At 39.8% G+C, this 26,958-nt stretch overlaps 1 protein-coding gene across 1 annotated transcript; it reads left to right on the forward strand.

Moving 5' to 3' along the window:
* Positions 1-7,005: 7,005 nt before the first annotated feature.
* On the forward strand, positions 7,006-25,982 carry spint1a (serine peptidase inhibitor, Kunitz type 1 a). The gene is made up of 11 exons (XM_052146120.1): positions 7,006-7,159; positions 8,013-8,455; positions 10,169-10,326; positions 11,479-11,620; positions 15,859-16,029; positions 19,802-19,849; positions 19,962-20,096; positions 21,420-21,470; positions 21,593-21,763; positions 23,500-23,559; positions 24,792-25,982. The coding sequence occupies exons 1-11, from the start codon at positions 7,125-7,127 to the stop codon at positions 24,971-24,973; spliced, it is 1,596 nt and encodes a 531-aa protein (XP_052002080.1). The 5' UTR covers positions 7,006-7,124; the 3' UTR covers positions 24,974-25,982.
* The last annotated feature ends 976 nt before the right edge of the window (positions 25,983-26,958 follow it).

A 26,958-nucleotide genomic window follows, 5' to 3' on the forward strand; every position in this document is an offset into this window, starting at 1 on the left:
GAAAAAGATGTAGCAATGAAGCAAGTCGGTTGATGTTTTGGCAGAAACAAAATTTGATATGTGGGAAACACATTTATTGTGCCCGCAGTTCATCGAGTATCGATTTGAACTGTCCGAACACAACTCGGGTGAATCCCCACGTCAAAGTGCATACCAGAGAAGACAAAAGACTAGCTTTGGCTATTCCCAAGATCCTGTTTCGATAAAAACAATGGCTGCCTCATTTCTCTTTTGTTTTGCCTTGGCATATCAATCAAGTGTAGCTCCACTTGTTCGCCCGCTGATGTGCCGTCTGTTACAAACTCTAAATTATTAAACGACACTGCAGCTCGTCTTTCACAGCCAACAAATTCATTAATTCCAGTCAAGATGCAAAAATAGATCCTCACAAACCTACCTGATGAAACGGGGTACACGTTTCTTACAAAACTGTGCCGAGACCAAAGTCAGGAATCTGATCAAGACAACATGAAGGGAGAACATTTGAAGAAAATCTAAGTGGTGTTTTCCCAATGCAAAAACATTCTGTTGATCCTAGATTGTAGAAGGTAGTTGCCACGGTGTTGTTAGGTGGTTGCTGAGGTGTTCTGGGTGATTGCTATGGCATTAATAGGTGGTTAATAGGGGGTTGCTAGGTGATTGCTAATGTGTTCTTGGTGTTACTTGGTGGTTAATAGAGTTTCCATGTGGGAGTGTTCTGGTTGGTTGAAAGGGTGTTTTGCAAGGTGTTGCTAAGGTGTTATGGTAGTTGCCAGGGCTTTGCTAGGTGGTTAATAGAGTGTTTCCTTGAGTGTTCTAGGTGGTTGAAAGGGTGTTGCTAGTTGATTTGTAAGGTGTTCTGGGTAGTTGCCATGGTGTTACAAGGTGGTTAATAGAGTGTTTCCATGTGGGAGTGGTTTTGGTGGTTGAAAAGGTGTTACTAGGTGGATGCTAACGTATTCTGGGTAGTTGCTAGGGCATAACTAGGTGTTTAATAGGTGTTTTCTATGTGGGAGTGTTCTAGGTGGTTGAAAGGGTGTTGCTAGGTGATTGGTAATGTGCGCTGGGTATTTGCCAGAGCATTACAAGGTGGTTAATAGAGTGTTTCCATGTGGGAGTGTTCTCAGTGGTTGAAAGGGTGTTGCTAGGTGGTTGTTAAGGTGGTATGAGTAGTTGCTAGGGCGTTACTGGTTGGTCAATACAGTGTTTCCTTGTGGGAGTATTCTGGGTGGTTGAAAGGGTGTTGGTAGGTGGTTGCTAAGGTGGTATGAGTAGTTGCTAGGGCATTACTAGGTGGTCAATAGAGTATTTCCATGTGGGAGTATTCTGGGTGGTTGAAAGGGTGTTGGTAGGTGGTTGCTAAGGTGGTATGAGTAGTTGCTAGGGTGTTACTAGGTGGTCAATAGAGTGTTTCCATTTGGGAGTATTCTGGGTGGTTGAAAGTGTGTTGGTAGGTGGTGGCTGAGGTGTCTGGGTAGTTGCTAGGGCGTTACTAGGTGGTTGTAGGTGTTACTAAGTGGTTGTGTGGGTGCTCTGGGTGGTTTATAGGGTGTGCTAGGTGGTTGCTAGGGTGTAACTATGTGTTTGCCAGGGTGTTCTGGGTGGTTAATGGGGCATTGGTAGGTAGTTGCTGAGATGTTCTGAGTTGTTGCTAGGGCATTACTAGGTGGTTGTTAGGGTGTTTGGGATGACTGATAGGCTGTTTCTAGGGGATCATTTGACTTTTTTGGATGGTAGACAGGGTATTGCTTGGTGGTTGCTAATGTGTTCTGTGTAGTTGCTAGGGCGTTACTAGGTGGTTGTAGTGGTGTTACTAAGTGGTTGTGTGGGTGCTCTGGGTGGTTTATAGGGTGTGCTAGGTGGTTGCTAGGGTGTAACTATGTGTTTGCCAGGGTGTTCTGGGTGGTTAATGGGCCGTTGGTAGGTAGTTGCTGAGATGTTCTGAGTGGTTGCTAGGGCATTACTAGGTGGTTGTTAGGGTGTTCGGGGTGGCTGATAGGCTGTTTCTAGGGGATCGTTTGACTTTTTTGGATGGTAGACAGGGTGTTGCTTGGTGGTTGCTAATGTGTTCTGTGTAGTTGCTAGGGCGTTACTAGGTGGTTGTAAGGTGCAATTTAAAATCATCAAGAGTTGGAGAGGATTTAATATGCAGAGGTAACTTATTCCAAAGCCGTGATGCTGCAACTGAAAAGGCTTGATCACCCTTCAATTTTAAGTGTGACCTGGGAACAGTTAACTGCAAGCTATTTGATGACCATAGTGAGGATCGAGAAACACCCACGTAAAGCGCATTACAGTAATCGAGTCTGGATTAAATAAAATCATGTACCACAGTCTCCAAAACACTTTAATTTAGCAAAAGTCCTGAGCTGAAAAAAACTGCTTTTGACCACAGAGATTATTTGTCTTTCAAATTTTAGAGCTGAATCAAAAATGACACCTGGATTTCTATCTTGTGTGAGTAAGCTAGAGGATAAAGGTCCCAAATCGCTGGTTACCAGCATTGCAGTAGAAGCAGGATGGCCACAAACTAGGACTTTTGTCTTCAATTTGTTTAACTGGCTGCCATCCAAACTTTACTGTCCTCAAGACAATCAAACAAAGATTGTAGGGATGATACATAATTTAATTTTGTCAGAAGATAAAGCTGAGTGTCATTTGATTTATATATATATATATATATATATATATATATATATATATATATATATATATATATATATATATATATATTTTTTTTTTTTTTTTAAATAGCACCCAAAAGGAGCTTATATAAAGAAAATAGGAAAGGGCCTAAAATGGAGCCTTGAGGTACCCCACTGGTAATAGGTGCTGAAGATGAAGCGCAAGTACCAGACTAGAGAGGACAATTTAAAAATATTATGAGCTTATGAGCATACAGAATCATATCTTCTACACTGAACGTAGGAAGGCCTAATGATAAAATCAGATCAAGTGTATGACCTTGCTTGTGTGTAGGACCCAAAACTAAAATTGCCCAGGATCAAAAGCCTATCAACATTCAGCACAATGGAAGATACAAAATCAGAAAGTTCTTGTATGAAAAGCTTATTATAGTTGGATGGTTTGTATGTGAGTGCACAGAGAACAGCAATACATACATTCACCTTAAGCATTGCATTTCAAAACTGGAAAAGCTTTCTATAGATAATGAGCAGTATTTAAAACCATTTCTGAAAACAGTGGCAACACTCCTACCCCTACCAACTTGTGGTAGGTGGTTGCTAAGGTGTTCTGGGAGTTGCTAGGGCGTTACTAGGTGGTTAATAGTGTTTCCAAGTGGGAGTGTTCTGGGTGGTTGCTTGGGTGTTCTGGAATTTGCTAGGGTGTTACTAGGTTGTTAATAGAGTGTTTCCATGTGGGAGTGTTCTGGGTGGTTGCTAAGGTGTTCTGGGAATTGCTAGGTGGTTAATAGAGTGTTTCCATGTGGGAGTGTTCTGGGTGGTTGCTAATGTGTTCTGGGAGTTGCTAGGGCGTTACTAAGTGATTAATAGAGTGCTTCCATTTGGGAGAGTTCTGGGTGGTTGCTATAGTGTTCTGGGAGTTGCTAGGGCATTACTAGGTGGTTAGTAGAGTGCTTTCAAGTGGGAGTGTTCTGGGTGGTTGCTACGGTGTTCTGGGAGTTGCTAGGGCATTACTATTTGGTTAATAGAGTGTTTCCATGTGGGAGTGTTCTGGGTGGTTGCTACGGTGTTCTGGGAGTTGCTAGGGCATTACTATTTGGTTAATAGAGTGTTTCCATGTGGGAGTGTTCTGGGTGGTTGCTAATGTGTTCTGGGTGGTTGCTAAGGTGTTTTGGGAGTTGCTAGGGCATTACTAGGTGATTAATAGATTGCTTTCAAGTGGGAGTGTTCTGGGTGGTTGCTATGGTGTTCTGGGAGTTGCTAGGGCATTACTAGGTGATTAATAGAGTGCTTTCAAGTGGGAGTGTTCTGGGTGGTTGCTATGGTGTTCTGGGAGTTGCTAGGGCATTACTAGGTGGTTAATAGAGTGTTTCCATGTGGGAGTGTTCTGGGTGGTTGCTACGGTGTTCTGGGAGTTGCTGGGATGTTATGAGGTGGTTAATAGGGGTTTGTCCATGTGAGAGAGTTCTGGGTGGTTGCTAAGGTGTCCTGGGGGTTGCTAGGGCATTACTAGGTGGCTAATAGAGTGTTTCCATGTGGGAGTGTTCAGGGTGGTTTATCGCTTGCTCTCTATGACTCAGGTCTTTCCTTCAATGTAAATCTATGGGATTTCTCATTGTTTTATCGTCTGGCACTTTTTATATAACATTATACAAATCCAACACATAAAAAGTAATCGCAAACTTCAAGTTTAATACTTATTGTTACTTTTTTGTTTAAATATCCAACCTAATTTATAAGCTATAACTATATTGATGCTTGCCTCAGCAAACACAATTACCAAATTATCACACAGTATAAAGAAGAACGAATGTAGTATGTATTTTGTGTCAATGACGTTGGTTTTATTAAATGCATGACATCACTTATTACATCATAGATTATGGGTTATTTCAGTGCTTTCAATAAAAATATTGAGAACAGAGAAATTTGAATCTGGTGTGTGTCTTTACAGGATCAGTGTTAGTATGAGTCAGCCAGTGTTGGCTGTATTTTTACACTCCCACCGACTGTTGATGTCAGTGTTCAGTAGTTTTATGTGTGACTGCCATCTTGTGGCTCCTGTGGATTATTTCTGGAAAGACAACATTACAGTGGCATCTATCATGTGTAGGTTACTTGAGGTTCTGAATGCAAATATTCAGCTCACAACCGAGTTTCAGAAATATCTGTCTACAGTTGACTTTTGTATAAATGTGTGCCAGTGTGATCTGAATATGTTCACTATAAATATAATGATAGTCAAAATTTACATTGGAGGGTAGAGTTAACAAAATATATTCTCATTAAAGAGGGTTTTGAACTGGGTGTATAAAACCAACATACTGAGATTATAGCTCTTGTGACAACTAGCCCCATTCTTCCTTGTTTCTTTTAAACCCCCAAAGACTTCAAAATAATAATACAAATAACTCACTATATTCACAAGTGTCCATGAGTTGATTGGATTTGAGCTTTGTATGTTGAAAATACTTTTGCAGTAAAAGCATGGTTCGAATTACGTGGGAGCCAGTGGGAGCTGAGCTCCCATAGAAGAAGAGAACGGTCAGTGCATCACGTGATCAACTGCTAAATTCAAACGTGCTTTCGCGCTTTGGCTGGCGCTGAGCCAGAGACAGACGCGCTCAGTGCTGCTGTCATGTATCACAACCATAGACAGATCAACTGTTCTGTGTTTTCAACCACATAATGTTTATTTTAGGTTTCAGACATTTAAATACACATAAGTACTAGCAAAAAAATATTTTGAGTTTGTAAAATACACACTGATGTCTAGGGAAGCGGCAATAATATCCTTTCCATTAACGTTACGTTACAATAAGACACGTTTTCATATCAGATACACATTGTGTAAGTAGCTTTACATTTTACTCTATTCTTCTCCCAGTTCACCGGCCACTTTTTTTTTTTTTTTTTTTATTTTATTTTTTTTTTATTGCAAATTAAAGAAATTATACAATACTTTCATGTATTTCGTGAGAAGTTGAGGAATTGACGTGTTGTAAAATAACATGGCGCCGCCCATCGCACATACAGCTCAACTAACTTAACGCGATCGTTATAAAGGCGTTTAAACAACAAAACACATCCACTTGCACATATTTGACAATCGGAATATCAGTGTTTCATGTTATAGCTAATACATTTGTGAATATTTTGTATAAAAAAGGAAAAATGACATAAAAGCAGATCATCATTCATTCAGCGCTGTGTCGTGGTTGCGCTGTGTAACGTGACAAGCAATGATGCGTCACCATGGAAACATTAAAGTGACAGGTTCTAAATAACGGTCACCTAGAATAACTCACGCTGGGGGATCAGTTAGAATATTTTAGAAATAGTGTAAAGTTCAGAACCAGCAACCATGCCACCAAAAATAAAAAGACCGCTACCAACATCCGGTACAACTTTGGCAAAATTCGGGTTTATTTCAAAAAAACAAAAAACATCATCAGAGGACAGTCTACTCGTTTCTCTACTCCTGTATTAATAAACATTGAAATCAAAAGAATCAAGTGCAGTGTTAAGCAATTATTTATCACACACACCACGCCTGCTTATAGGCTACTTTTTTTTTTTTTTTAAGAGACCCCCAGAAAGATGAAATCATAATTCGAACCCTGAGTAAAAGATTTCCATAATGGACAAGAGCATTGCAGTTTGAGTAAGTGAAACAAGACATCTATAATAATTTCACTTTGTGGCAAATAATGCACCATCCATTATATATAAACAGTTAGATATAGATAGATATATAGATAAATAGACAGACAGGCAGACAGACAGACAGACAGACAGACAGGCAGACAGACAGACAGATAGATAGAGAGACAGACAGACAGATAGACAGTTAGACAGACAGACAGCAAGACAGACAGACAGACAGACAGATAGAGAGACAGACAGACAGACATTTAGATAGATAGACAGACAGATAGACAGTTAGACAGACAGAGAGATAGATAGACAGACAGACAGACAGATAGAGAGACAGACAGACAGACATTTAGATAGATAGATAGACAGACAGACAGACAGACAGGTAAACAGACAGACCGATAGATAGAGAGACAGACAGATAGACAGTTAGACAGACAGACATTTAGATAGATAGATAGACAGACAGACAGACAGAAAGTCAGACAGACATATATTTAGACAGATAGACAGACAGACAGATAGATAGATAGATAGATAGATAGATAGATAGATAGATAGATAGATAGATAGATAGATAGATAGATAGATAGATAGATAGATGTAAATAATAATCTACTGTATTGAGAGTGTCAGTATGCAGTTTTTTAATATAAGGGGCGGAGTCTGGAGTGTGACGTATTAGATTTCGCCTGTCCCGTGCAGGTATCGGGACACACCTGAATCTCCGGAAGCGTCGCTTTTTTCTCGGAGTCCTTCAATAAACAGCGAGCGACACATTTCACCCAAAACACTGGATTAAACTGACGGTTTTACTTCTTTAAATGAGGAATAACAGATGTGATGAGGAGAGAAACACACGCATTTCCGATTAACAGGTGAGAGATTCAAATAATCCTGTGAAAATGATGTTTTTACGGTCGAACAGACAAAAGTCTACTTTGTCCGACAGCCTTTAATGTTTATTTTCTTTATAGTGAGATGAAATCAGATACTGAGACACTAAAGTTTCGATATTTACTGGTCGATTAGGTGAAAGCTTTAGTGTAAATATTACCACTGTTCCTCATGACATGTCTGAAGTCATATTAGACTGTTGTTGTTGTTGTTGTTGTTGTTGTTGTTGTTGTTGTTGTTGTTTTGGAAATAATATTTTAGTCATATGTCTAAATAATTAATGCATGGATCATTTGCCTGTAATATACGTATACACATATTTTAATGCATTTACGCATTTATATTTAAAAATAAATGTAATTAAACTGAATTGAGAAATCCTTAACCAAATAAATAACAATTTTATTCATTTATATATTTGTATCAATTTAATAAAAATAAAAAAATACGTTTTTTTTATGAAATTGCGTAAATGTTAAAAATGGTCCAAAATATAAATAAAAAATACATACATTTTATATATATATATATATATATATATATATATATATATATATATATATATATAAGTGTTTAAACTTTTGCCATTTTACAGTTTGGCCTTGAGAGCTTTTTCAATGACTCGTTTTATGGCTTTATGCATATATAATAGGTAATATGTCATATAGATATAAGGCTGCTTAATAATGTAAATACTGGTTGCTGTTGAGGCATTTATAAAGATGATTTATTGTAGGTTTTATTTGTTGGTCTTTTGAAAATAAACACTTTGTTAGGTGTTTAAAGTTTGACATTTGAACAGATTGAGTGACGCATATTATAATTTATTTAAAGGGATTTTACTGGAAGTTTTGTTCAGTGGAGAATGACTCGTGTTCGGCTCTGGTTCTTCTGGACTGCCGTGGTTCTGATCGTCCCTCTTCTCGTGGGTCCATCGGCGGGTCAGAGTGAAGATGGGAAAGGGTGTCTGGATAAATTCAGCCGTGGAAAAGCAGATTTTGTGTTAAACATGGATGAATCTGTGAAGGATGGGGCCACATTTCTGGGTTCTCCGAAGGTGTCGCGGGCTGAAGACTGCGTTCAGGCCTGCTGTAAAGATCCAAACTGTAATCTGGCCCTGATGGAGGATGGAGAGGAACCCAAAACCATCAGCTCCTGCTTCATCTTCAACTGTCTCTACAAACAGAAGAAAGTGTGTCACTTTGTCAGGAAGAATGGCTTCAACAACTACATGTTGACCTCTGTGTTCAAAGATTACCTTGAGAAACCGGTTTCAGGTAAGGAAATGAATCCTAATTGAATGTCTCTAGACACATGTTACTGTAGAGAGTTTTCTGCAGTGAAGTTCAATTATAAATGACTTGATTCAGGCTTTCTGTATGTGATGTTTATTACGTTTTGTGATTGAGTGTATTTTGAAACTATGTGACCTGTTTGGAGGAAACACTTGTGCGTGTCCAGACCTGCTAGAAGTGTGTCATTTGTACTAGATTTCGGCTGGTTTTGTTTACCACCGTAGGATTGATTTCAAATGAGGGGTGACAATGAAAGGGCTTGAAAGTGCAGTTTTCTCTTCAGTGTTGACATACGCCCATTTCCCGTTGAAACTGGACGTTTGGCTGGGGCTTGTGAAAGTTGTTGATTTGTAACCATAGAAACAACATAGGCTATTTTAAGTTTATTGCAAAATATACAGATATATATATATACGTAGTTTTAAGAGTGAAGAAAAGCTCAGGTCTCCTTAGCAACCAAATTGGCCCGGTTGCTAGGGAGGGTAGAGTCACATGGGGTAACCTCCTCGTGGTTCTCGCTCTCGGTGGGGCGCGTGGTGAGTTGTGTGTGGATGCTGCGGAGAATAGCGGGAAGCCTCCACGTGCGCTACGTCTCCACGATAACACGCTCAACAAGTCATGTGATAAGATGCGCGGATTGACGGTCTCCGCCACCCGGATTGAGGCGAGTCACTACGCCGCCGTGAGGACTTGGAGAGCATTGGGAATTGGCCGTTCCAAATTGGGGAGAAAAAGGGGATCACAGTGCATCATTGGAGTGGGCTGTTGCTGCAGAGCTCTTTTGGCGCACTTTGTTTGACTCGATTCTCTGATTGGTGGATCTTTCTCTTCAGAGAAAAACATTAACCAGTTCTGACTGGGGGACCCCGAGGCGTTCCCAGGCCAGTGTGGAGATGTAATCTCTCCACCTAATCCTGGGTCTTCCCCGAGGCCTCCTCCCAGCTGGACGTGCCTGAAACACCTCCCTAGGGAGGCGTCCAGGGGGCATCCTTACCAGATGCCCAAATCACCTCAACTGACTCCTTTCGACACAAAGGAGCAGCGGCTCTACTCCGAGCTCCTCATGGATGACTGAGCTCCTCACCCTGTCTCTAAGGGAGAAGCCCGCCACCCTTCTGAGGAAGCCCATTTCGGCCGCTTGTACTCGCGACCTAGTTCTTTCGGTCATGACCCAGCCTTCATGACCATAGGTGAGGGTAGGAACAAAAATGGACGGGTAGATCGAGAGCTTTGCCTTCCGGCTCAGCTCTCTTTTCGTGACAACGGTGCGATAGAGCGAGTGCAATACCGCCCCCGCTGCCCCGAATCTCCGCTCCATAGTCCCCTCACTCTTGAACAAGACCCCGAGGTACTTGAACTCCTTCACTTGGGGCAATACCTCCTTCCTTACCTGGAGTACGCACTCCATCGGTTTCCATAGCTTTAAAGAGTGTGCTTTTTAACTCGTGTTAATCTGCTGAGAGTTATGTTTGTCAAATTTAAAGAGTGCACTAGAGTAGAACATCCCAACTGTGTAGAGTCTCATTTAGTATAAATGTCATTCATGTCATCTCACTTGTATCAGCTGATCTCCCACATGCAAGATCCATCTTGCATTATGTTCTCACGCGCTGCGGCTTGCTTCATCTCTATCACGTTCTGTGCAATCCCCACAGTTATTGTTTTCTATTGCATAACGTTTTGATTTCCTGTCAGATGAGGAGGACAAACCACCGGTCGCTGTGGCTGGTCAAGACAGAGTCGTTCAACCTCACGATGAAGTCACCCTTAACGGCATCGAGAGCACGGATGATAAAAAGATCGTAAAATATGAGTGGGTGCAGGTGTCCGGGGATCTGTCAGTTGTCATGTCGGTGAGTAGGTTTGGGAACCGAGAACCGGTTCTTCATCCGGTATAACAGTAATCTTATACTGATGTGCAAGTAATGAATGTCCAACTCTAAATTAAATAAGAACTGTTGAAGTCTCACAAACCTGATGTACAACATTAGACAACAGAACACAGTGTAAACGGTCTTTGGATCTGTTACTGTTTATTTAATGATGACCTGTGTCTCTTAAATCAAGCTGTGTGGTTACTGACTGATTGTCTTGACTAACACACAATAGGTGTCGTTTGAAAGCTTAGAAGCTTGACTTTCCAATTCATGTAGGCATTATGAACAAATCTGAACATGTGCTTTGAAATTTGCTGATCAAATATCCATGTGTCATATGTTGTTGGAAAGCTCTCAAAGAGTAAAATACAACCAGCCTATTTGTTTTACTCACATACAAAAATATAGCGAGTAACAGCTAAATATATGTCTTTGACAATTAGGTTGGCGTTGCTTATATGCCTCATTTTTTATTATAACTTCAGGAAGTATAAATGTAACATAAAACATCACATATCATTATTTAGAGGAGGTGATTATCTTTAAAACGAGTCCACACACAAGATAATCAGATGTATAGATCATTATATAATCCACATGAAGCACAATGTTACATATGGCCACCAGGAGATGGCGCCAAATACACGACACAGACTCAATGATGACTCAAATGACACAGAATGAAACTCATTCTGTGAAATCTCATGACTAAAATCATGTCTGCATGCTATGCAAACCTTTAGTCATTGTTGTGTTTGCATGTGTAATTAGTTCTTATGTACAATTATTATGTTTTATTTGTTTGAAGAGGCTTTTGGACACATGGAGACATTTCTTCACAAAAAAATAAGCAGAACATTACCGTTAATTAGAGGAGGTGATTATTTTTCAAAACGAGTCCAAACACAAGATAATCAGATGTATAGATCATTAGATAATCCACATGAAGCACAATGTTACATATGGCCACCAGGAGATGGCGCCAAATACATGTTACAGACTCAATGATGACTCAAATGACACAGAATGAAACTTTGAAGTATGATACAGGACCAGTAATATAAATTGATGAACCATGTGAACCAACATTAAAATCTAAAGTCTCTTAACTGTTAATTATTTTCTCAGAAAACCCATTTTGAGGATGCAGTGATGATCTCCGATCTTTCTCCTGGGATGTATAAGTTCAGACTCACTGTCACAGATGATGGAGGACAGACGGGCTCGGCCGAAGTTTCAGTGTTAGCTCTGACTCCAGAACAGTCACTGCGTGAGTACATAAACACACAACATAGTTCAGCAGATCATTAGGGTTGGAATTCTTCATGCTGAATTACAAAAAAGTTATAATAATATTTCTGCCCTAAATTTAAAGTAAAATGGGTTGCAAACTTCTATTTTTGTTGACTTTAAACTGACGCATCTAGACCGAAACCACTTTTCTTCATTGCCACATAAACCTCCTGACACCTGAGCGTGACTTCTGTGTGCATTTTCCATTTCTATTTTTGATTTGTAATTAGTAGCATCTAATAAACATACAAAAAATACATTCTAGACATGTATGTCCTCATATGTGGACAGCGGGACTAAATTGTGACATTTTAAATAACTCTAAGCTATAGAAAGTACGTTTTGTTTTTTAATCAAATTGTTTATGTTTTGAGGAGTGTTGATTATGATGTTTTTGAGACGTTACAGACATTACATAATAAATTAGCATAATTAATTCAGATTCAATGTAACGTCCAGCATCATCCAATCACTGTCAGTCATGTTAAAATAAAATGTTGCATTATAAATGGTGAATCTATGAACTGATGATCATCGTCCCATGTGTGTCAAACATGTTGAGTGATCCAAACATCATCTGCAGCATGAAACTGAACTTTTGGTCAGATTATAGGAGCGAATGCACTTATACACACATATAGCGAAGCCAAAATACTACATCCACCAATGTGTACGCGAGGTCGTGGAGTAGCACCACACATATGTGACAGTTAATAACTGGGCCTCGTGGAGTAGCATCACACATATGTGACAGTTAATAACTGGGCCTCGTGGAGTAGCATCACACATATGTGACAGTTAATAACTGGGCCTCGTGGAGTAGCATCACACATATGTGACAGTTAATAACTGGGCCTCATGGAGTAGCATCACACATATGTGACAGTTAATAACTGGGCCTCATGGAGTAGCATCACACATATGTGACAGTTAATAACTGGGCCTCATGGAGTAGCATCACACATATGTGACAGTTAATAACTGGGCCTCGTGGAGTAGCATCACACATATGTGACAGTTAATAACTGGGCCTCGTGGAGTAGCACCACACATATGTGACAGTTAATAACTGGGCCTCGTGGAGTAGCATCACACATATGTGACGGTTAATAACTGGGCTTCGTGGAGTAGCATCACACATATGTGACGGTTAATAACTGGGCCTCGTGGAGTAGCAACACACATATGTGACGGTTAATAACTGGGCCTCGTGGAGTAGCATCACACATATGTGACGGTTAATAACTGGGCCTCGTGGAGTAGCATCACACATATGTGACGGTTAATAACTGGGCCTCGTGGAGTAACATCACACATATGTGACGGTTAATAACTGGGCCTCGTGGAGTAGCATCACACATATGTGAAGGTTAATAACTGGGCCTCGTGGAGTAGCATCACACATATGTGACGGTTAATAACTGGGCCTCGTGGAGTAGCATCACACATATGTGACGGTTAATAACTGGGCCTCGTGGAGTAGCATCACACATATGTGACGGTTAATAACTGGGCCTCGTGGAGTAGCAACACACATATGTGACGGTTAATAACTGGGCCCCGCGGAGTAGCATCACACATATGTGACGGGTAATAATTGGGCCCCGCGGAGTAGCATCACACATATGTGACGGGTAATAACTGGGCCCCGCGGAGTAGCATCACACATATGTGACGGTTAATAACTGGGCCCGCGGAGTAGCATCACACATATGTAATGGTTAATAACTGGGCCTCGTGGAGTAGCATCACACATATGTAATGGTTAATAACTGGGCCTCGTGGAGTAGCATCACACATATGTGACGGTTAATAACTGGGCCTCGTGCAGTAGTATCACACATATGTGACGGTTAATAACTGGGCCTTGTGGAGTAGCATCACACATATGTGATGGTTAATAACTGGGCCTCGTGCAGTAGTATCACACATATGTGACGGTTAATAACTGGGCCTTGTGGAGTAGCATCACACATATGTGACGGTTAATAACTGGGCCTCGTGGAGTAGCATCACACATATGTAATGGTTAATAACTGGGCTTCGTGGAGTAGCATCACACATATGTAATGGTTAATAACTGGGCCTCGTGCAGTAGTATCACACATATGTGACGGTTAATAACTGGGCCTCGTGGAGTAGCATCACACATATGTGACGGTTAATAACTGGGCCTCGTGCAGTAGTATCACACATATGTGACGGTTAATAACTGGGCCTCGTGGAGTAGCATCACACATATGTGACGGTTAATAACTGGGCCTCGTGGAGTAGCATCACACATATGTGACGGTTAATAACTGGGCCTCGTGCAGTAGTATCACACCTATGTGACGTTAATAACTTGGCCTCGTGGAGTAGCATCACACCTATGTGATGGTTAATAAATCCTTTTAATTAAAATGAGTTCAATAACTGGGGTCTCTGATATTCCTAAATGATAAGGTAATTTGTAATTAAAATAAATTATGAGACATTGAATGGCTCCACAAATTTGGACAGTTTTTAAATATTTCTTGTTTCTTAGTATCTCAAAGACATTATTGGTGAAGCAAAAACGTGTGTGTGAAAAACACTTTGGTGTGACATCACTTCATAGACTTCAATGTATTCTGCAGCGCTGAGACGAGTCATGTGATGACCCTTTACACGTACAAATATCACTCACTTCATAGACTTCAATGTATTCTGCAGCGCTGACACGAGTCATGTGATGACCCTTTACTCGTATAAATATCCCTCACTTCATAGACTTCAATGTATTCTGCAGTGCTGACGCGAGTCATGTGATGACCCTTTACTCGTATAAATATCCCTCACTTCATAGACTTCAATGTATTCTGCAGCTCTGACGCGAGTCATGTGATGACCCTTTACTCGTATAAATATCACTCACTTCATAGACTTCAGTGTATTCTGCAGTGCTGACGTGAGTCATGTGATGACCCTTTACTCGTATAAATATCACTCTCTTCATAGACTTCAGTGTATTCTGCAGTGCTGACGCGAGTCATGTGATGACCCTTTACTCGTATAAATATCCCTCACTTCATAGACTTCAATGTATTCTGCAGTGCTGACGTGAGTCATGTGATGACCATTTAATCGTATAAATATCACTCGCTTCATAGACTTCAATGTATTCTGCAGCGCTGACGCGAGTCATGTGATGACCATTTAATCGTATAAATATCACTCGCTTCATAGACTTCAGTGTATTCTGCAGCGCTGACGCGAGTCATGTGATGACCCTTTACTCGTATAAATATCCCTCACTTCATAGACTTCAGTGTATTCTGCAGTGCTGACGCGAGTCATGTGATGACCCTTTACTCGTATAAATATCCCTCACTTCATAGACTTCAGTGTATTCTGCAGTGCTGACGTGAGTCATGTGATGACCATTTAATCGTATAAATATCACTCGCTTCATAGACTTCAATGTATTCTGCAGCGCTGATGCGAGTCATGTGATGACCATTTAATCGTATGAATATCACTCACTTGCATGGCACAGTGGTTGGAAACACTGATATTGACCTTTCTCATGAAGGTTAATGATTACTAAACATAAACAAATATGTTTTTTCTTTGTTGGAAAACATGGATTAAACATTGACTTGGATTTATCAGTCTTGCAGACCTTTTTCCCTTCCTGTATGTGCATCAGTACTGAATATTCTTTGCTTTGTCTGGACTGTCAGATCACCATGTCATTGCTGTCTGTGCCTGATTAGTTTCAGTAGAAACAGGAGGTCACTTGTGCGGCTGTGTTTGTGAAACTGGTGTGACTGGTTTTGCGGCTTGAGTTTCACAGATAATGAGCACATTCCTGTCATTGAGTGTTTGTAAAAGCAGCTCCGGTGAGATATTTTCACAAGACTTTCAAAGTAACTAATCATCACTCCTATTTTTTTAAGTACAAACACTGACCTAAAATGTCTTTGTTTACATTCACAAAGACACAAAGATCTCCTTATGCACAATTTCCTTTTTATTGACTCATAAATCAAGACTTAAACCTCTCTTGTTAGTGAACTGTTTAAGTAATTGCCAGTCATTAATACTTTCCAGACTTTCCGCCAACAATAATTGCCTTGTTTTAATGTTAATGTCATGTGCTTTTAACATTCAACGTACACTGTCTCTGTTACATCTTTACTGTTTTGTAAAAGTGTCACAAACAAGACTAACGATTTTTGCTTCTCCCGTCAGATCACTGTCTGGTGCCGAAGAAAGAGGGTCCATGCCGAGGGTCTTTCATGCGCTGGCATTACAATGCCATCACTGAGAAATGCGAGGACTTCAAATTTGGAGGCTGCAAACCGAACCTCAATAACTATCTGACGCTCAACGAGTGCCAAAACGCTTGTGACAAAGTTTCAGGTATTGAACTTGTGAATGGAAACCTATTGAAAACTATCAGTTGTGGTTCATGTAGGGGTCTGGGTATCTCAGCGAGTATTGACGCTGACTATCACCCCTGGAGTCGTGAGTTTAAATCCAGGGTGTGCTGAGTGACTCCAGGCAGGTCTCCTTAGCAACCAAATTGGCCCGGTTGCTAGGGAGGGTAGAGTCACATGGGGTAACCTCCTCGTGGTGGTGATTAGTGGTTCTCTCAATGGGGCGTGTGGCGAGTTGTGTGTGGATCGTGGAGTGTAGCATGAGCCTCCACATGCTGTGAGTCTCCATGGTGTCATGCACAACGAGTCACGTGATCAGATGCGCCGATTGACGGTCTCAGACGCGGAGGTGAGTAACCGCGCCACCACGAGTACCTACAAAGTAGTGGGAATTGGGCATTCCAAATTGGGAGAATTATTATTTTTTTTTTTTAAATGTGGTTCATATATTCTAATGTTTATTATTGTTATTTCCAACTACGAGTGTTACAAAAGGGAAAATTATTTGTGTTATTCATGATGTCAGATATATATAAATTCAAGGCAGTCCCTCTCTGTCCTATTCATGAAGAAATGATTCTTATGAGCCGATTCTTTTGAATCTACAGCATGAGACACACAGCTTGACCGGTGCAGTCCAATTCCCAAACAAATGACTCTTATGAGCCGATTCTTTTGAATCTACAGCATGAGACACACAGCTTGACCGGTGCAGTCCAATTCCCAAACAAATGACTCTTATGAGCCGATTCTTTTGAATCTACAGCATGAGATATACAGCGGGACCAGTGTAGCACAATTCCCGAACAAATGACTCTTATGAACCGATTCTTTTGAATCTACAGCATGAGATATACAGCTCGACCAGTGTAGTCCGATTCCCAAACAAATGACTCTTATGAGCCGATTCTTTTGAATCTACAGCATGAGACATACAGCTTGACCAGTGTAGTTTCGATTCCCAAACAAATGACTCTTATGAACCGATTCTTTTGAATCTACAGCATGAGATATACAGCTCGACCAGTGTAGTCTGATTCTCAAACAAATGACTCTTATGAACCGATTCTTTTGAATCTACAGCATGAGACATACAGCTCGACCAGTGTAGTCCGATTCCCAAACAAATGACTCTTATGAACCGATTCTTTTCAGTCTACAGCATGAGACATACAGCTCCACCAGTGCAGTCCGATTCCCAAACAAATGACTCTTATGAACCGATTCTTTTGAATCTACAGCATGAGACATACAGCTCGACCAGTGTAGTCCGATTCCCAAACAAATGACTCTTATGAACCGATTCTTTTCAATCTACAGCATGAGACATACAGCTCCACCAGTGCAGTCCGATTCCCAAACAAATGACTCTTATGAACTGATTCTTTTGAATCTACAGCATGAGATATACAGCTCGACCAGTGTAGTCCGATTCCCAAACAAATGACTCTTATGAGCCGATTCTTTTGAATCTACAGTATGAGACACACAGCTTGACCAGTGTAGTCCGATTCCCAAACAAATGACTCTTATGAGCCGATTCTTTTGAATCTACAGTATGAGACATACAGCTTGACCAGTGTAGCACAATTCCCGAACAAATGACTCTTATGAACCGATTCTTTTGAATCTACAGCATGAGATATACAGCTCGACCAGTGTAGTCCGATTCCCAAACAAATGACTCTTATGAGCCGATTCTTTTGAATCTACAGCATGAGACATACAGCTCGACCAGTGCAGTCCGATTCCCAAACAAATGACTCTTATGAACCGATTCTTTTGAATCTACAGCATGAGACATACAGCGGGACCAGTGCAGTCCGATTCCCAAACAAATGACTCTTATGAGCCGATTCTTTTGAATCTAAAGCATGAGACATACAGCTCGACCAGTGCAGTCCGATTCCCAAACAAATGACTCTTATGAACCGATTCTTTTGAATCTACAGCATGAGACATACAGCGGGACCAGTGCAGTCCGATTCCCGAACAAATGACTCTTATGAACCGATTCTTTTGAATCTACAGTATGAGACACACAGCTTGATCAGTATAGTCCGATTCCCGAACAAATGACTCTTATGAGCCGGTTCTTTTGAATCTACAGTATGAGACATACAGCTTGACCAGTGTAGTCCGATTTCCAAACAAATGACTCTTATGAACCGATTCTTTTGAATCTACAGCATGAGACATGCAGCTTGACCAGTGCAGTCCGATTCCCAAACAAATGACTCTTATGAACCGATTCTTTTGAATCTACAGTATGAGACATACAGCTTGACCAGTGTAGTCCGATTCCCAAACAAATGACTCTTATGAGCCGGTTCTTTTGAATCTACAGTATGAGACGTACAGCTTGACCAGTGCAGTCCGATTCCCAAACAAATGACTCTTATGAACCGATTCTTTTGAATCTACTGCATGAGACGTACAGCTTGACCAGTGCAGTCCGATTCCCAAACAGATGACTCTTATGAGCCGATTCTTTGAATCTATAGCATGAGACATGCAGCTTGACCAGTGCAGTCCGATTCCCAAACAAATGACTCTTATGAACCGATTCTTTGAATCTACAGCATGAGACACACAGCGGGACCAGTGCAGTCCGATTCCCAAACAAATGACTCTTATGAACCGATTCTTTGAATCTATAGCATGAGACATACAGCTTGACCAGTGTAGTCCGATTCCCAAACAAATGACTCTTATGAGCCGATTCTTTGAATCTATAGCATGAGACATACAGCTTGACCAGTGTAGTCCGATTCCCAAACAAATGACTCTTATGAACCGATTCTTTGAATCTACAGCATGAGACACACAGCGGGACCAGTGCAGTCCGATTCCCAAACAAATGACTCTTATGAACCGATTCTTTGAATCTACAGCATGAGACACACAGCGGGACCAGTGCAGTCCGATTCCCAAACAAATGACTCTTATGAACCGATTCTTTGAATCTATAGCATGACCAGTGTAGTCCGATTCCCGAACAAATGACTCTTATGAGCCGGTTCTTTTGAATCTACAGCATGAGACGTACAGCTTGACCAGTGCAGTCCGATTCCCAAACAAATGACTCTTATGAACCGATTCTTTTGAATCTACAGTATGAGACATACAGCTTGACCAGTGCAGTCCGATTCCCAAACAAATGACTCTTATGAGCCGATTCTTTGAATCTATAGCATGAGACATACAGCTTGACCAGTGTAGTCCGATTCCCAAACAAATGACTCTTATGAGCCGATTCTTTGAATCTACAGCATGAGACATACAGCTTGACCAGTGCAGTCCGATTCCCAAACAAATGACTCTTATGAGCCGATTCTTTGAATCTACAGCATGAGACATACAGCTTGACCAGTGCAGTCCGATTCCCAAACAAATGACTCTTATGAACCAATTCTTTGAATCTATAGCATGAGACATACAGCTTGACCAGTGTAGTCCGATTCCCAAACAAATGACTCTTATGAGCCAATTCTTTTTAGTGAATGAAAAGTCCGACTTTAGGCTGGCTGGAAATAAAGAAAGTATGATTGAATGATTGTTATCTATATATATATATAATAAAGCCTGTAATTGCAGTAAACGCAATAAGAATTGCATTTCTTCTTTCCAAATATTTTTTCCTTAAGCACTAAAATATTCCTTAATTGAATCGGAAACAGAAATATAATATAATAATAGAAGGTATCATTGCTGATGTTTGATGTTTTATCAGGAATATGTGTTTACTCTTGCAGTTATAAACCCACACCCACCTGGAAGATTTGGGGAGATCCATGATCACGGTACGTTCTTGAGTGCAACATATGCTCATATTTTATTTAGGATTCAGTTTTTGATTTAGGAAAGATCTTTTCTGCTATGTTTAGTTTTTCTCCGTGTTTGTGACGTGCACAGGTGAACAGTGTGACGAGACGTGCGGTCCAGATCAGTTCCAGTGTTCTAATAACTGCTGCATCGAAAAGGAGTTTGAATGTGATGGAGTAGCGCAGTGTACCGATGGTTCGGACGAGGACGCAGAGTGCTACAACTGTGAGAACATCCACTATATATTTGTTGTTACACACTTCCCTATTTGACATTTTCCACGGACACCAGTTTGAAAAGCCTTGTTCTAGCGGAAGGATGCAACTTCACGAATGTGCATAGTGAAATCTAATTTAAGGTGCACGAGTAAATAATAGTTTTAATAGTTTAGCTGCCCGTAAACGGTCTCTCTCTCTCTGGCGCACCAAGTTCCGCAGTCGGACTTTATCCCTCTCGGAGGCTTGATTAGCCTGATAAGGGACCGGGTGTGTAAAATCACGACCTGATCCCGCCCTCCGCCCTGCCACAGTCTTCCCTCGTCCCCTTAGGCCAGGTAGCCCCCGGTATAACGTACAACCCCCCTTCTCTGGGGGAGGTCGTGCCTTACGCCCCATCTGCCGGCAGGTCATCCCTGTCTTCCTGAATCTGGAGGGAAACAATAATGATTAAAATAGGGGGTACTTCCTGTAACAGTGTAGAACCCCCAACAAAAGAGAGGGGAAAAGGCCAACGCGGAGCGGCAGTGGTACAGAGAGAGAGAGAGAGAGAGAGAGAGAGAGAGAGAGAGAGAGGAGAGAGAGAGAGAGAGAGAAGAGAGAGAGCGTGAGGAGAGAGAGAGAGAGAGAGAGAGAGAGAGAGCGTGAGGAGAGAGAGAGAGGAAAGAGAGAGAGAGAGGGGAAAAAAAACACTTACTCGCCAGTTCTCCGATACACCACAGCTTGTTTCTCGGCCACTCCTCCACCCTCTAACGGATGGCAGCCACGCCTCCCTGGACGGATCGGAGGCAGTCTTCCGGCCCCTGGCGGACGGAACGCCCCGCCGCGTTCTCGGGGAACACAAGGGGTCTCCCCACCCCTGGCAGCAGTTCTCCCACTCCAGGCGGTCGGCCGGGAGCCCCTACCGGCTCGCGATCGGCGGTCTCTCTTGATCCCGCCGCGTTTAGCGGCTGGTAGGGGTCTCCGCCCCGGCAGCGGCCCTGACTGCTCCTGGCGGTCTGCTAGGAGCCCCTTCTCTCTTCACGGTCGTCGGCCGATCCTCCGCTTCTAGACGACCGGGCTCCTCCGTCCCCCGGCGGATGGCCGCGGCTGCTCCGTTGGGGTGGACGGTAGTGGCGAGGGCTCTACTACGGTGCATCCCTCCTCCTTCCCGGGTCTCGGCACCAGTGTAATGGGATTAATGGAAAGGAGGCGGCGAGAACCGGCTTATATTGTTGTTATGTAGTCATAATTTTATCCAATATTTACAGTAAGTGTTCTCTTAAAAATGGTTTTACTGGATAATAAAATGATGCTCAAGTGATCAAACAGTTTTTCCTCTGTTTCTGTTCAGTGAAAAAGAAGTTTGGGCGATTAATTGATCTTCCACTAGACACATCTAAAGGTGATGTATAGTTTGCTCTGTTACAATGTAAGATGAATTATTTTACTGCTTTATCTCTTTTAAAATGATGATTTAATGTATTAATGAACATGTATTAACGAGTAATTAATTCTCTCTTACAGCTCATTGTGTGGAGCCGCCAGTAACGGGTCCCTGTCGGGACAGTTTCACTAACTGGTACTATAATCCGTATGAACACCGCTGTGTTCAGTTTAACTTTGGTGGTTGCAACGGAAATGAAAACCGCTTTAAAACGGAGGAGCAGTGTATGACGTCATGCGGTTCAGTGAAGGGTGAGCTTTGCTCAATTATTGGCCACCTTTTAATGTCTCACTATTTGCTTTTTATGTTCATTGACTACTTGGCATACAGTTTGTCCCATAGTGAGGCCCGTAACGGCCGCAGATCTCCACAGAATTGAAAACCGAAAGATCTACACCTCCTTGCGTGTTTATGAATTATTTTGGCTAACTTGATGATAATTTCAGCTGCAAAAATAATACATAAATACATATTTGTGCATAAATATATAAACAATTAAATGGACCAGAAAAAATTCAGATTTGTTGCATAACGCGGGACTTTTAAGTATAAACATGCCTGAAACACATCGGGGACTCTTATTTTGAAATGACTACATGATGAAAAAACTATCGGCAACTATTGACACATTTTTGCAGATAACTGATAGTTCCAAATATCAACTATCAGCACCGATTAATAGATAAAAACCGATATATCGGTTTACTTTTAATACAAATAATTAAATGCATAAATATATAAACAATGAAATTTGCTGGAAATATTCATATTAGAGGTGGACCGATAGTGGAGTTTGCCGATACCGATAACTAAGTTGGTGGGGAATGCCAATAACCGATTAATCGGCCGATAGTTTTTAAAATTGATTTATATAATGTTAAAAAATCTTCTTTATTTATTATCGCCGGTAAAGACGTAAGAGTCCAAAATGAATAAAATCCCAGATGCAGTTTTTTTGATCAATCAAAATCCCAAAAATAACCAGAAAAAATTAAGATTTGTTGCATAACGCGGGACTTTTAAGTATAAACAAGCCTGAAACACACCTGGGACTCTTATTTTGAAATGACTACATGATGAAAAAACTATCGGCAACTATTGACACATTTTTGCCAATAACTGATAGTTCCAAATATCAACTATCGGCACCGATTAATAGATAAAAACCGATATATCGGTCTACATCTAATACAAATAATTAAATGCATAAATATATAAACAATTAAATGTACGAGGAAATATTCATATTAGAGGTGGACCGATAGTGGAGTTTGCCGATACCGATAACTAAGTTGTTGGGGAATGCCAATAACCGATTAATCGGCCGATAGTTTTTCGAATTGATTTATATAATGTTAAAAAATCTTCTTATTATCTTTTAAGTATAAACAAGCCTGAAACACACCTGGGACTCTTATTTTGTAATGACGAAAAAATTATCGGCAACGATTAATAGATAAAAACCGATATATCGGTTTACTTCTAATACAAATAATTAAATGCATAAATATATAAACATTTAAATGTACGAGGAAATATACAAATAATTAAATGCATAAATATATGAACATTTAAATGTGTGAGAAGATATACAAATACATAAATCACATTCATTAGCATGTTGCGCGAAGGAAAAATAAATAAATATAAAAAAGTAGAATTTTAAATTAACTTTAAATATTGCATTTCCCCAACCATTTGTTTATGTTTTATATTGTATTATTTTTGCATTGATCTATGCTTTTATTTATTTAATTATTTGTATATCTCCTCGCACATTTAATTATTTATATATATTTTACGAATATGTGTATTTTTAGACATGTATTTATTTGTGTATTTACTTTATTATTTTGTCAGGTTTCATCCTCCATTCTTTAACTCGTAAGGTGTTGTCAATAAGAAATTTGAGGCTGTAAATTTGTTTAGCTGCACCATTGTTTTGTATATGTTTATTAAAAACATGTTTGTATATTTATTTATCCAGACACTGATGTGTTTGCCAGAAAAGAACAGTTTGACAAGCAAGAGGGCAAGAATGATACAGGTAATGCTGCTCGCCAAAACAAGCCTTTTTTTTGTATTTTGTTTTGTTTTTCCTTTCCGAACTTTACACTAATGTTGATTTTAAGCTGAAAAAACAACATCATTGTATAACAGCTTAACCTCTTCAACTCTGGGACTTTTTTGGCTGCCGTCTGCATTTTTTTACTCTTATATTTCAACTCCAATTGTTCATAAATAATATTGTATATGTTTAAAATCTTATGATGTATAGATTTCTCTTGTACGCATGCAATTCTGGTTCTGTTCACCCCGTCTCCCTCCAAAAAGTCACGTTTTATTCCACTAGATTTCAGAAAGCACTAGAATTTTTTTTCTCTCTGTCACATTCACAATGTAGGGGGCGCTCTAACACATTTTACCCCTCACAGATGTGCTCGTCCATAGACATTCAGTCTAATGTTCAGTTCAAGCAACACCCTCATTATTTCATTGAATATCTCGGCCTCTGAGTGGACTACAAGCTCAAACTAGGTGTCATTAGAAAGCTGAGATCCTCCCCTCCATCCAAGCTCACAGACAAGTAAAATAAATGGCTAATTTTTTTACATTTTTTGCTATTTGGGGCTCACAGCAGCAGTTATCGCCGCATTATGGAGACGTTTGCATTTGATGACTTACCGATATCACATTTCACTTTGTGATTCTTTTGAAAATCGTTTAAACTGTTGCATTAGTACATCAAAATAAACTATACAGTCATATTCCTGAGAACGAGAGCTTTCATTTGATATATGACTTGTCTATTTAAGGGCTATACTTTTATATTCATGTTAATATTTCTACTTCATGACCTCTAGGTGGCGCTGATTTGCGACCTGAATGTTTTCATGCCTTATTTTGTTATTTTAAGTAACAAATGCAGATGTGGATGGATACCTGTGAAAAGTTAAGATTCTAAGCTTTCAAACGATGCCACATATTCCTGACCTATGTATTCAGAGACGTATACATATTAAGCGTTAATCGTAACGTTTTTTTCACGACATAGCGCCCCCTGTTGGATCCGCTGGCGGTTCCGTAGAGTTGAAGAGGTCAATAAACGGAGTGATTTTATATCTCCTAAAAATGTAAATGCAGTGTCTCTGTGGTGCTATGAAAACATTCCCCGAAATTTGTCGACCAGTGGTGTGAGTTGGGGGCGGAACTATCTGTTTGTACAACCAACAATGTGTTGACTTATCATGACTTGTGTGTCTCCCCGTCTGTCACCAGCTGCCATCATCATCACCATACTGCTGGGCGTCGCCATAGTCACCCTGCTTGTTGTTATCGCATGTTACCTAATGAAGGGCAAGAAAAAACTTCAAAGCAAACATCACCTCGCTGCATTTAACAACGCTCACATCTACGAGGACGAGAAACTGGTCTACAGCAGCACCACCAAGCCCATCTGAACGAGCGCCGCACGTTATCAGGGCGCAAAATCGTACCATAGCTTATATGTGAAATATGAATATATACTGTATATGCTTTAATTAATTTAAAATAATTTCTTCACTTGGTTGGATTATGTTTGTTTTGAGTAGACTGGCTGGTCATTTACTTGTACTTCAGAATACACCTGCTTGAAGGTTACGGATTAATTTCTTTTTAAACGTTCTGCCTTTTTTAGGAAACGGGTGTTGTGGCATATATGACCGAATTGTGATGAAAATACATATACATGCTTATAATTTGTACATAGTTGTTTTTTATGTCTTTTATGATTTCTTAGAGCTAATCTTTGAGAGACTCAATAAAGCTGGAGTGTACAGACATTGTATGTTTTTAGTGGCACATTTGATGTCTATTGCTCATCGTCGAAAGTGGTCATGCCCATGGCCTACTCGCTCTGAAGGGAGCATGGCATTACTGTAGGAATACCCTTGGCTAACAGTCTTGCAGAAGAGCCCCTCGTGAACATATTCATTTTGTTACTTTAGTTTGGGATGGCTTTTCGAGTGGCCACTCCTTCCTGACGTTCCATTCAAATGGTGCAAAAATGCAGTCTGGCCCTTGACCTACAGAGGGCGCCATTGCATCGACTCAATATCTCCATTCAAACAGTATCTCATATAGTAATGTAGGTCCACGTGTAGCCTAATATTCAAAATGATGATTATGTACAATATGACAGGCCTTGTCAATCATAATGGACATAACTCATCCTCTTAATCAGGACTTTCAACTTCTTCCATTAGGACGACTTTGTATGATACAAAAGACCACAATGTTCATTTATAAAAACATCTTTTGTGCCTTCTAAATAAATGTTGTTGTTGTTTTTTTGCCTTTTATTTTTAAACATATTACACGGTATGTATTGCATTTGATGTGTACTACTCTGGTGTGTAGTAAGTGTATTTTTTGTGTGTTCAAGATCAATTTTCTATGCCTTGACTGGACAATAAACTACTACATTTACAGAACAAAATGTTCCCCTGAGATTTTACCCAAAATATGCATAATTACAGCATTTTAGTTTGTTGAATAACGAAGACATAGTGTTGATTAATACAATATAAGCCGATTGATATATTCAGAGCATTACTTTGTGGTAATCTTTATTATTATTATTAATTATTTGAGAATTAACTAAAGTAAACAAACACACAAACTGCAATTAAAATATGATTAAAAAATTTAAATAAAATAAATATAATTATATATATATATATATATATATATATATATATATATATATATATATATATATATATATATATATTATGTGTTAAAACATATTAAACATAAATTGCAAAAAAACATTTTAATCTTAAATAATATTTAATTATGATACATATAGTTTTCTTATTATTAATGGATTTTAAAAGACCACTGGCAAATCATGGTTTCCTCCAGACCACCCCTTAAAAAAAAATTATAATAATAATATTTAAGCCTATTTTTAAGATTTTGCATATTTTAATTTCGCAACAAATACCATACAATTAATTAATTAAATTGAATTAAATTAATATATATATTTTTTTACAATTATTAAAGACGCAATTCAATTTGATGGAATGTTCTGATGAAATCGGAATGCGTAAATCTTAAAAAAAAAAAAAATACGTATTTAAAAAAAATAATATGTTTTATTATTATTATTATTATTATTATTATTGGAGTGCAGGGGGCGATAGACTGCTGAGAAAGCCTCATCCTCCTCTGAGCCGCATTCAATCTTAGGCTGTTTCTTGTCTTATTGGAAACATATATTCACTAAATAGCGTATTAATTTAAAGACAGTAAGTCCAAAAGTTTAGGACCTGTCATACAAAAACAAATCTGCAAATGCAACGTCTATAAGATGACTTTTAAAATATCAAAATCGTATAGAGATCTCAAACGCCTGTGATTGGCCCAATCCACGCAGCGCTGAGAAAAGTTACACGTT

The sequence above is a fragment of the Xyrauchen texanus genome, chromosome 16 (genome assembly GCF_025860055.1).
Source record: "Xyrauchen texanus isolate HMW12.3.18 chromosome 16, RBS_HiC_50CHRs, whole genome shotgun sequence".
NCBI lineage: Eukaryota > Metazoa > Chordata > Actinopteri > Cypriniformes > Catostomidae > Xyrauchen > Xyrauchen texanus.